The 12,290-nt window shown below is 34.7% G+C and overlaps 2 protein-coding genes across 2 annotated transcripts; both read right to left on the reverse strand.

Moving 5' to 3' along the window:
• Positions 1-708: 708 nt before the first annotated feature.
• Positions 709-2,582, reverse strand: LOC106329012 (peroxidase 21). Its single transcript, XM_013767575.1, has 5 exons — positions 2,453-2,582; positions 2,107-2,255; positions 1,843-2,031; positions 1,576-1,744; positions 709-1,240 (listed from the first exon to the last, which is right to left on the reverse strand). The coding sequence occupies exons 1-5, from the start codon at positions 2,529-2,531 to the stop codon at positions 834-836; spliced, it is 993 nt and encodes a 330-aa protein (XP_013623029.1). The 5' UTR covers positions 2,532-2,582; the 3' UTR covers positions 709-833.
• Positions 2,583-7,301: 4,719 nt separating this feature from the next.
• On the reverse strand, positions 7,302-11,098 carry LOC106328296 (E3 ubiquitin-protein ligase MBR2). The gene is made up of 7 exons (XM_013766713.1): positions 10,882-11,098; positions 9,690-9,825; positions 8,701-9,390; positions 8,207-8,619; positions 7,994-8,092; positions 7,761-7,898; positions 7,302-7,659 (listed from the first exon to the last, which is right to left on the reverse strand). Exons 2-7 carry the CDS (start codon positions 9,790-9,792, stop codon positions 7,507-7,509), a joined length of 1,596 nt encoding a protein of 531 aa, XP_013622167.1. The 5' UTR covers positions 9,793-9,825; positions 10,882-11,098; the 3' UTR covers positions 7,302-7,506.
• Positions 11,099-12,290: the final 1,192 nt, after the last annotated feature.

Here is a 12,290-nt window from a genome sequence, read left to right on the forward strand (position 1 = left end):
TGACACATGGAGAAATACCCAACTCGTTTGGCTTCTCACAACTAAACAAACACGATGATGATGATTTGGCTTGTGGCGTCAACAAGTTGATAAACAATAGTTAATTATTTTCCCCAAGTTGACCACTATTTTTTTGTAAGATACTTTGTTTAAATGGTAGACATTGTAGTTAGAAAATCTCAAAATTGTGTAAATTTCAAAAACTGGAAATCAGAACCAATTGATAAATTAGTAATTAGAAATTAATAAATTGAGCTATGTTTTTAATCTTTGATATATTATTCTAGATCTCATCCTATGTTTGATGTTAGACTTTTAACATGTTTTGTAAAAATGGTCATTAGTTCTATTTAGTCTCCAATTTGATAGTATTGTATGATTGATAACATATCTTACTTAGATGTCAATTACTGGAAGATGATATCATGTTAAGTTCTAAGAACTTTACCATATATATATCAATATATATAGTTCTAAGTTCTAAGAACTTTACCATATATATCAATATATCATCATACTTTCGACGTTGAGTTCTTAACAAATTCTGTATCTACGTACGTATCATAATGATGTAAACTAATGATCTAGTTTTAGATGATTTTAAATCACTCCCGAATACAAACAAATGATTAAAAATGATTTTTAAAAACTCATCTAACACACAAATGATTGGAAAAAAAAACTCATCGGACCTTGACGACTTTATTATATCTCAATCCATAACGATTTGATATTTCTTCTTATTGAATTCAAACCATTAACATACATAGTTACATACATACATACATTCATACACACGCATATGATTATTATTATCTTTCACAACATTATAATCATTTAGAGTTCACATAACGACAATCCTTCCTTATCTCCCCTTGGTCACCGGTGAGAGGGTTGGTCTCGGACAAGAGCCTGACACCGCGTGAGAATTGTTCATGGAAGTAATCATTGTCCGCAGCCATCTTGGCCACAAAAGGTGCCGTCCTCGGGTCGCTGGCTAGCTCATCATCGATGACCAGGAGCCCTTTATGAGCCATGATGTTCTTGTAATACATATTGTCCACAACCATGGGAGTCTCACGGTCATTACGGGAATATAAGACTGCGTTCGGGTCCGGGTTTGGACTTGGGCAACGATTTTTCAAGTAAAGGGCGTAATCTGGGTCTAGAGTCGGGTCAATCGTTGGGTATAGCCGGTGCACTAGATTAACGCAATGGACCCTACCAACGGAGTGAGCACCTACGATAATATAAGTTGACTGATGAGTAATAGTGACAGTCATTTTTTGTAACACTCATTTCTTTTCTAAAATCGTGAAAAAAACAAAAACCAAAATATTCATCCTGGTAGTGTTAGTTACCATGCCCTGAAAAGTTTGTGTTGTTTTATTCACATAGCAATAGCTTGACATTTTACGAAGATTATAATCTAATCAGATAATGACTTAAACTAATTACATCATTATCTCATTCTAAATAGTAGTTATCTTAATATTTCCGGCTCAAATCTATTGGTCTGTGCAGCTAAAAGATGGTTACTACTCAGATTTGCTATAAGGAATTAAAAGTTGTTACCTAATAGAGCAACGGTGGCTTCAACATCGATGCCCATGGAGTTAAAGTTTGAGAGAACGGAGGAGAGGGAGTCATTGTGGTTAGGAACTAGAGTCTCAACATCACTCAAGTAGCTTCCTCTACTGTCTCTCCTTCCTGTCTTGATCATATCTATCTTTGGCCCTTTCAACTATTCATTTCAACAAAAAAAAACAGCACCACAATTATAAAAACAATTCCAAACTAATTTAACCTTAAAATGCATATAGGTAATATATCTATAATTACCATGACAATACCATCTCTAGCAGAGAGAGCAACAATATCAGCGCAAGAGACTGTGGAAGGACATTCTTTCTCAAGTGCGTCTTTGATAACCTTAACGTACTTAAAGTTTCTCATACCAAAACTCCTAGTTGACTTTTGCTCAGACTCCACACCTCTCGCTGTCTCTAGTAGCAGTGACGCATCACACGACTACAAAGAGAAGACATGAACATAAATAAATCGTGTTTTGATATTATATTATGAGTAGATAAAACAGTTAACTACCTTGACGACGCAGTCATGGAAAAGATTACGGAGCCAAGATACGGCTGTGTTACCGTGTTTGTAGTAAAGCGTCTCCACTTGTTGTCTGATTATCTCTTCCGCTCTAGGACAACTCTCTCTGTAATAATTCATCTCCAGTTCCGCATTCCCTACAATTTTATCAAAAATCTATAAATGATTCGTTTTCTCTACATGCGTGTTAGCGATTCTATCATTATAAAAAGAAAATATTTGTTGAGTTTTTACGGTGGAAATTAAATGACTAAAAAAATGTGATATTTGAGAGGCTTTTTTTTTGAACCACAGAGAGGCATAATGTAATTAGAGCAATGAGGAATATTATTACCGATATGGAAGATGGAAAATAACTGTAATAACAGACAAAAGAAGGCCAAAAGACAGAAGGGCATCTTCGCATTCGCCATCTCTCTCTCTCTCTCCCCCTTTTCTTTTTCTACTTTGTTGATTGGTGCGTCTCTTTATGTGTACCAAAGTAGGGTTATATAGAGAGTTCAAGGGACTTGAGTGTATCTGTGACAAAAAAAAAAAGGGACTTGAGTGTATTATATAATTATCTTTATTTATTAGCCATAGTGGTTGCCCATATTAATTATTCACTTTTTGTAATCATCGGTTGTTTCTTAATTATAAATTATAAACACATATTAATACTGAAATTTATAACCACTAGCTACGTGAACTCAATAGTTGTTGAACATGTGAATTCAGTGAGACTTGATTTCCTTTTTCTTTTCTTTTTTTGTCACAATGAGACTTGATTTCCTATTTTATCCTATAATCATACAAAACTAATTAGTTTGGCTTTTCACTTCTGTTCTATTATAATACAAAACTGTCCTTTTCCTCTACTGTTCATTTATTAATTAGCCATCCCCATACAACTCCATGCTCCACAAGCAAAGCAGATAGAAAAGGAGGAGATATAATATGAATTACGTACTAACTAATTGATTGAATCGGATTGAGAAAAATAGAATATTTACATTATTTTTTAATGCTTGCGATGAATATGAATATTGCACATCAACGTCTAGAATATGACCAACTCTATTAACTTACAACCCAGGCTTACAACCATGCTAATCCCTAGGTATATACTATATGCTATATATAGCCTATTATATTAAATTCGAAAGTTCATTCACTAGTAAAAAATTCTTGTTACCCTTCACTGCATAAAGCTTGTACGACCATTTTTTATAGATTCTCACAGCTTACTGACATTTTACCTTCCATGTGAAATATATTACCTAGTTGGATTCATAGTTCTCTTTAGAAACTTATTGCTTCGTTTCTGCAGTTGTAACAAAAGTAGAACGAGAGAAATGGACTAGCTAGTCACAAGTATGTATATGCATGGCCCATTAATGTACTGCATCATGGCAAAATTATTGGATACATATTATATAAAAATCTCTAAAGATAGCCACAAATATAAAATTTTAATTATCTGTAACCATTAATTAACCAAAATATAATTCAGATAAAGTTATAGACTCTACAGTATAGTCTTATAATATATATATATAGCAATAATTGAATATATTGTTGGAAAATGGGGTTGAGGATTAGATATTCGATAGAGACATTTGTGTGATGTTAGCATTTTTTTTTTCTCAAATCGGTCATGCATGCATACTTTTAAAAGAGTAGTTACTCTTCAAATCTCGAGTTGGATATGGTCTCCAACTCGATCGGTAAGCTTTTTATGAGTCGGGCTGCAGCATGATTGTCATTCCATGGTCAAACTCGAACATTATGAGAAGTCTTCTCAAATATGAAAGATGTTTTAGTAGATGCTCAACGATCACATGAACAAGAACTTACTAAATCACTTGGAACTTTGGAAGAGTTTGATTATGATTGATGTCATGATATTTAAGTTATCTTTTATAGAGATACATACATCATACATACAATATGATTAGTATTCAAAAAAATAATAAATGATTAGTATTCCGGTCTTTGGTCCAAGTGATCTATCTATACGAGTTTTGAGCATGTGTAGCCGTAAGACGTTTTACGTCATTTCGGACCGAAGCCGTGTTAACGTTTATAATTGTTAGAATCGAATCATAAAAATCTATACAGTAATACTGTAGAATAAAACATATAAAGAATTAAATTAACAAAGAAAATATTAATTATACAACAATATTTTCTTAAAAAATCTAATCAAGTTTTATCATTAAAATTGATAAATAACTTTTAGATAAAATATTTAAATTATTCAATGTATTTTATGCCTATAATCAAGTATGGTAAAATTTAATCAAAATTTTAAAAATATATTTCAAAATTGCATTCAACCTATAATCGCCAATCAATCTAATATTACTCTATTTTCTTTAATAGTTAACGTTTGTCTACATTTTTGTCACATAGGCAAACTCATGTTTTATAGTTAGAGATACCTCAGGTGGCCTAACGGCAGTACTGAAGGGATTATCACACACGACTGCCAGAAGTCGCGGGTTCGACACTCTGTCGGCGGGGTGGTACTGAAACCTTTCCAAAAAAATCCTAAAGGGTTTTTCTGGATGCGGGACATTTCGGGGTGGGGTCAGTCACTATAAAAAGTTTACCAACAACAGTTTTTAACCGGGGCGTCTAGCTCTGGTGGTAAAGGACTCACAACTGTGAGCACCGCCACCTGGGTTCGATTCCCGGCCACTGCGGATTTAACATTCGGGCCGCAACGACACAGATTAGTCTTTTGGGCCTGGAAAGCCGTTGGGGAAACTGTGTTTAATCAAAAAAATGTTTTATAGTTATATTATGATGTTATAGTAATAGATGATGCCTTTGATTTTGAATTTTTTTTTTGCTGCCATAAGCGAATGTTCTTTTTCTTTAAACTGAGGCTGCACTGTTTCGGACATGTTCTTGATGCAAAATTAATTCGTTTATCGATGTTAAAATGGGATATTTTGACGTCACTGAATGTTGTATATCATCATCAGCCGCTCATCCGTCGACCACTTTATCACTTATGTAATAACACACTCCACAAAACATTTGGTGAATTTGGTTTATATGCATTTATGGTGGCACTGAGAGTTGCTTTTTGCTGGACGTTTACGAGTCTAGACCTATCTTATTCAGCAACTTCAAATCGGTTGCCACTATTTCAACTTAGTATTCATAAGGAAAAAAAAATTATAAGGAAAGATGTCTCATTTTCTTATTTTCTAGTTTGTCGTATTAAGCTAAAATTTTAAATACATTTCATCACAATATGCATGTAGTACGAAATTTTTATAATGCAATTTACTAAACCACTGCTTTTCCAGAGCAATATAAAAAAGCTCATACGTATTATTTCAGAAAATTTATAATTACAAGAATTTTAGTTTTTTTGTTTGCTTAAAAATCTTGCATTAATAATACTTCTGTTTTAGATTGGTATCGTAATTCGTTTTGCAATGACAAACAATTCATTAGTTTTCTAATGCATTTTTAAAAGTATACTCATAGTTTACTTAACTTGAAAGCATACAATATTTTTTTCGAAGATTCCTTGGTGTATTATGAATGAATTAATTGAGAGCCATTAAGTTTGACATTTTAGGCACTTGCGTAATCGCATGCGCATTTGCAAACCACTAATAAAAAACCAAGGATCCCACTTTCTTGACCGATGGCGGCTGTTGTCCAATCCATTCACTTCCACACATAATGCTTTGTTGCCGATGCTTCACTTATCTTCAACACTCATTATGTATATGATCCCCCACCCTAGTTTTTCTCTACATCTAAAAGTATGTGTTTTTTTCTAGATGCTTATGAGAGTACTGATCCTCTTTCACTAATAACAATGTATTTACTTTCTAAGATTCCGAGCGTTTTGTTTAGTTTAATTTGTAAATATGTAATAAAATTATAAAACTAATGATTTTTGTTTTTAAATACGAAGTTTTGTTTAGAAAGATTGAAATGCAATATTCTTGCAATGAATCTTGATCATATATTTGGAATAGTGAAAGCGGGCGTGGAATAAAGGTTGATGAATGAAAAAAAATAGAACACAAATTGCTAACTGACATGTTAAATTCTATCTAAATACATTTCAAAAAAAAAAGAAAATCTATCTAAACAAGAAAGGTTATAATCATTTCCCTAGGTTTCGACGTTAAGTCCATTGTTGTTTCCGATATCAAAATATGGGATCGGTCTTGAGACATGAAAAAACTACGGTATAAAAACTGAATGATCCATACATATATAATTCTTCTGTTCTGAAATATAAGATGTTTTGGGTAGTACACACTTATTAAAAAAATTATTTTTTACCTAGAAAGTATCATTGAAATTATAAACTAAAAACTAATCAACCAAATACGAAATATAACTATTAAATTTGATTGGCTACACATAAAAGTTATTCTAAACATCTTATATTTTAGAAAAGAAAGAATATATGTTTGGATAATTTGGAAATTGAATGATCCGTGTATATATATATATATATATATTATTAATCTGAGTACTGTTTTGGACATGTAAAAAGGGTCTAAACTAATCTGTAAGAGCATCTCCAATGTACACCTCTATATTTTTTTCTAAAACAGAGATCTCTATTATAGAGGTGAAAATGCTCCAATGTATGCCTGTATAATAGAGTTCTTCTATTTTAGAGAAAAATATAGAGTAAAATTATTTTTTACCTCTATATTTAGAGGTAGAAATATCATATCTCTATATTTTCTCCTATAAATAGAGAAACTCTATTATAGAGACATACATTGGAGCATTTTTATCTCTATAATAGAATTTCTCTATTTTAGGGAAAAATATAGAGATAGAAATAGGGGTGGGTTGACTTTATAAATAAACTGATAAACGACGATTTTAAAACATCTAGATAAATCATATTTATGATACTGTAAACTGAAGCAAAAGTTTTTATATCTTACCTATTTTAAGTCTGATGTAGTAATTGATTTAGACTTTATACAATCAATAGAACCCCTTAGTGGTCTATTTTTAAATACCAGTCTATTCTATGCTTGATTTCAATAAACACTATAAAAAAACGAAATGGTTGAACGTGGCCTAGGAAACTCAAAACTACTAAGCTGAATTTGTTTTATGATCTCTTAGTAGGAAGTTCTGAACTACCGTCTTAGCAAAATTGTATAGTTAACTGATGGTTGGAAAATGAAAGATGTGACTTACAGAACTTGAGAAGAGCTTACCAATCCTCAGGGGAAAGTCAAGGGAAATATCACCTCTTTGTCATAAAGAAGATTTCCCTTCTATTTACAACCCATCACTAAGACAACTTATGTTTTTGTTTTTCTTTAAAAAAAAAAACATGCACACAGAAAATATAACCATAAAGCAAAGGAGGTAAACTAATAATCTAAATACAGTTTATTATGGGTTTTTAGAAGAAGCATCTGGTAAAGCAGGGGATTTGCAGATAGGGCAAGAGTTCTTCATAGACAGCCATTTCTTGATGCACCCACCATGGTAGTCATGACCACACCCTTTAACCTCTCCTAACTCTTCTCCTTCCACGTACTCCTCCTAATCATTACCATTACCAACATCACACCATTAGCCTATCTTTTAACTTCATATAACCTTCCACTTGCACATAAAAATGATTTAGAAGAAGCAATCTTTACCAGGCAGATTGCACATTTTCTTAGCTCATCCGTTTGATACAAAGGGTAATATGTGGTCTCTGACAAGCAACTGGAGATTGAGTTGTTGGATAGACCAGTGTTGACACTCCCAATCCTTTCTCCAAGCGCAAGAAGCTCCTGAAGTGTGTCAATCATTTTAGATATGAATATCAGTTGCAAGACTTTAAACTATTGTAAGGCTTAAAAAGACTTGAGTGTTTTGTAAAATTAACCTCATAGGTCATGTCATCTATGTCCAGCCTCATGTCTCTGTGGTGATCAAGCATATTTCTGGATCCATGCTGCAGATGGTGATCTACAACCATAAATCCCTGCACCAAAATAAAAAATATTCAGAGGCTGGTCCCATCACTTGCTACTAGATATGCACTATATCACATTGGCTTGAGCTTCGAAGCTAGTTGTATAGAAAAGGATAACCAAACCTGAGATGAAAACCGTTCATGGAGAGCAGCTTCATCGATATGAGGCTGAAACCTCTCATAGGAACTCCTGCGTCTCCCTGGGCGACCGTTGCTACGCCATGAAATGTGAGGTGGTGGCCTTAGATGCCTAGAAGGGTATGTCTCATTAACAAAATGAGACCTGTCTGCAGAAGAAGATGCTACATGTCCCAACCGCAAACCGTTTGATGAAGCTCTATAGGTAGGTGTTGACCTATGAGAGAAGCGGGAGCTGCTTGGAGATTGCGTTGAAGTTCCGGGGAAACAGTGTGAAGCTGTAGAGTTTCTGTTTCCGGTTATCCCCTGGTGATAGCCAGAGGTATCACCAGATGTGTTGTTAACAACACTTCTCCCAGGAAGAAAGTTACTTGTCTCTGGACTAAAGCCATTTATATCTGCAAGATAAGAGTTAATGTGGTTAGAGAATGTAGACAACAACATTTGAATCTCAAGAGGGATCATGGAAGTTTGCATACCTCCGGGAACAGGGGAGAGTCTAGGACAGTTCCACCAGTCCTTATCTCTGTGAGATGCCTGACCAGGAAACTGACCTGAACTAGGATGCTCAACATTGTGGTGTGTAGGATGAGAATCAAGGCCCGTCTCTAAATCAAGTGTAGGACGGCTCCGGACATTCCTTGAAGAACTCTCTCCTCTGATAGAGAGATTATTACTTCTGTGAGTTGGGTCCATGGGCCACGGCATGTAATGAGGATCATGATCATGAGTTATTGATTTTCCCATGTGCAACTCCGAGGGGAAATGCATGTCTGAGGAAGCTCTGTCACCGTGGTACTGGCTTGAGCTACCCATTTCATAGTTGGAAGCATCATATGGGGCTTTCCGCTTCAGTGATCCTCTCATATTTTCCATAGGTAGATCAGCATAGCTATCATTTGACCATGTATGGCTGTTGCAGTTCGAAGCAGATGCAGATGTCACATAAGTTTCATGTGGAGCAGAGACTGCTGAGCTCATGAAAGGAACATGGGATGGGCCCGAAGTGCCTGGATTGTAATGTGGCCTCTCCACACCATGACCTGGAGCAGTGTAGGCATTTGGTCCTGTAGAAGAGTTCCAATGTGAAGAAACTGGCACTCCTTCACTCAACAAGTTTTCTGCTAGATAAGCATGCGGTCTGTTGTTCTCACTGGTCCCAGATCTTTCTGAGAAAAGGTGGACATATTAATAATAATATAAGATCAGAAATTTCATGCACAGGGAAAAGGTAAAGGATAAATGTGATGGTTATAACATGTTGCCTCCTAATTCTCACTACCTGAATCTACCCATGAGGGAGAACCACATGGAACTTCTTAACCTAAACATAAGCATGCATCATCAACTCAATATCTCTTCCAAAAAGTTGAGTATCAAGCTCTATAAACGGAGAACGAGGTTGAAAGATAGAAATTCAATCAATTGGAAACAGAGTAAAGATCTATATGAATGTACGAATAGTTACCTAGACTCGTATATGGATGCTCTGGGTGTATATGATTCCAGCCTTGATCATGTTCATCATCATCAAAAAATTGGGATGAACCAGGAAAATGTCTGTGCCCCATGGAGGATTACACAAAGCTTCAAGCTCAGAGTCCCTGCACAGAAAATCATCTCAATATTTAAAATTTATCTATAAAAACATTTGCAAGCTCAGAAATGTTTTTATTTTCTTTTAATTACCAAGCAAACTCAGTTTTGGTTAAAAATCTAAATGTTGTATACTGAAGAACCTCACTAACGCTAATTTTAAACAAACGAGTGTTTCTTCAAACCCACACATATGAGCATACTCAAGCTGAAAGTAAGGAGATTAAATATGAAGAGAGAAGACTACACAGTTTTAGGAAGGACCTTAGAGAGTGCAGAATGGTATATTGATAGAGATATTCTCAAATAAGTTAAAAGTAATTAACACTGGAAGATATTCCAGATATATTATCAATTACCTCAACTAGTATATACATGTGTCAGTTCATAAGTACATGTATTCGTACAGATAAGAGTTTGTAAATAAAAAAAAGCCACTGCAATACTGCATTATAGTCGTCAAATTAAGAGTGTTCGCAAGCACACTAGCACAAGAAGTTCATTTACATATAACATACACGTATTGAAGAGCATCAAAAGAACAATATATATCATTTGATAGTGATCATTTCACCTTCTATCAACACATACCAACGATGACTTGTACATTGAAACAAAGATACTCAAAGTAATGTTTTATGTCACAAACTTAATACTTCCAATGGATCGGTATAAACTTAATAAAGCATAAACCTTTAGTTATTGACCCAACCAAAAGTTCTCTCAATCAACCAAGAAGGTCTGCAAGCACACCCACATGTGCACGAAATATAGCAGCCACCCCAAATCCTATGTGTTACAAATGCTAGCATGAGGGGCTAACATCTGTTGGACAAGTTTTAAGAAAGCAAGAAAATTTGAGTCTGAATCACGGACAAGATCACGATCAGACACGAAGTAAGATCGCAGGAAAAAGTCACCGATGGAAAAAAGCAAACAGATGATCGGTGACAAAAAAAGATATTTGATTAATTGCAATCGACTCAGCATATACACACACACAAACGTTATACGAACACGAAACGTCAGCTCAAACAAAGGATCGGAGTCAGAGAGAAACATACCACGGAGCGCGCGCGCGGCGATGGAGGAAGGAGACTGATCGTCGGAGGAGGAAGCAAAAGGGAGGAATGGATTCGTAGAGATGACGCAGCTTCTTAGAAAAAAAGGAGAGGTTTTTGAGAGAAAAAAGTTGCTTCCTTTTTTTTTCTTTTTATTTGTGGCAATGGAAGAGGAAGAGGATCGGTTTTTATATTTTAAAAAAGAGAAAAGCAAATAATTTTTCATCATCAAAGGAAAAATTAGGACGAAACATGCGATTAATAGCGGCGGTTGTGCACGTTGCCGGGAAATTTAGACCACTTTCACCGGCTACCGGTAGAACCCGTTCAATGTTCTTTTGCCGACTAAACCCATTTATTATGTGTCGTGAGTCGTGAGTCGTGATTAGGCATATTCCCTGTTATTATGGGTTGCAATTTTTTCAAATTTCAAACCTTTCACGACAGGTCGAAGCTGATGAAGAAACTTCTTTTTTTTTTGGTTATTTGATAATGGGCCTATTTTGGACTATATATGGGCCTCGACTGGATTTACCAACAAACTTGTGTGTCCATCTTGTTATACTTTATGATTTTGCTATTTCAGAAGATGACCTTTGTATATTTAAGAAAGTGACACATTGTTTCAGATACCGTTCAGTTCTGATCGGGTATTTCGGGTTTCAGATATTTCGGTATAGAAGTCTAGAACCTGGCTGGTAATTTTACATATCGGTTCGGATTCGAATATCTTTAGTTCGGTTTTGGGTATTTATAGTGTATGTTTTACAGATAAAAAAATTAGTATTTTGTTGGTGCTTAAGAATGTAGAGAAAAAAAATATCGTAATGGTCAGCATGAGAAGAAAGTTAGGATGTACCAACGAGATCTCTTTACACATCTTCATCTCACACAAACAAATGCGCTTTGATCTCACTCTTGAAATCAGATGCAGAAGAAAAACAAAGCTTTTCAAATTTTTAAGATTCTATAGAACCACTAGGAAAACTGCGATGCAATCAAATTCTACATAATTAAATCAGTCTCAATTTCAAAAAGGCTTAGCTTTGAATTCAACAATTTCAACTGATTGCACAGTCGGCTAAACTAAACGGAGAATGAGAGATGTAGATTTAGTGTTATATATATATATATATATATATATATATATATGTATATGTATGTTCGGGTATCCAATATAACCGATTGGGTTCGGTTATCCGGACATGCTCATATCAAAACCTGTTCAACTACTTTGCTATTTCGGTTATATCGGGTATTTGACGTATTTTGAACCATTACAAAATCAAGTTCTTTATACTTTAAGGTAGTAATAGTGAATGGGAATGTCAACACAAAATAAGCGTTCACTTTCATGTACGTTGGACTAGAGTTATCCGATTTTAGTTTATTACTTTAATCTCTTAATCCTC

The sequence above is a fragment of the Brassica oleracea genome, chromosome C3 (assembly GCF_000695525.1).
Source record: "Brassica oleracea var. oleracea cultivar TO1000 chromosome C3, BOL, whole genome shotgun sequence".
In the NCBI taxonomy this organism is placed as follows: Eukaryota; Viridiplantae; Streptophyta; class Magnoliopsida; order Brassicales; family Brassicaceae; genus Brassica; species Brassica oleracea.

What these genes read in the sequence shown, in the direction of transcription:
- LOC106329012 (XM_013767575.1), bottom strand. Translation starts at nt 2,531, where the DNA reads ATGGCGAATGCGAAGATGCCCTTCTGTCTTTTGGCCTTCTTTTGTCTG. An exon ending in CTAGAGATGGTATTGTCATG is followed by an intron (nt 1,745 to 1,842) that starts GTAATTATAGAT and finishes TGAAATGAATAG; the next exon opens with TTGAAAGGGCCAAAGATAGA. An exon ending in AGCCACCGTTGCTCTATTAG is followed by an intron (nt 1,241 to 1,575) that starts GTAACAACTTTT and finishes ATATTATCGTAG; the next exon opens with GTGCTCACTCCGTTGGTAGG.
- LOC106328296 (XM_013766713.1), bottom strand. Translation starts at nt 9,792, where the DNA reads ATGGGGCACAGACATTTTCCTGGTTCATCCCAATTTTTTGATGATGAT. An exon ending in ACTCTCCCCTGTTCCCGGAG is followed by an intron (nt 8,620 to 8,700) that starts GTATGCAAACTT and finishes CTTATCTTGCAG; the next exon opens with ATATAAATGGCTTTAGTCCA. An exon ending in ATGAACGGTTTTCATCTCAG is followed by an intron (nt 8,093 to 8,206) that starts GTTTGGTTATCC and finishes ATTTTGGTGCAG; the next exon opens with GGATTTATGGTTGTAGATCA.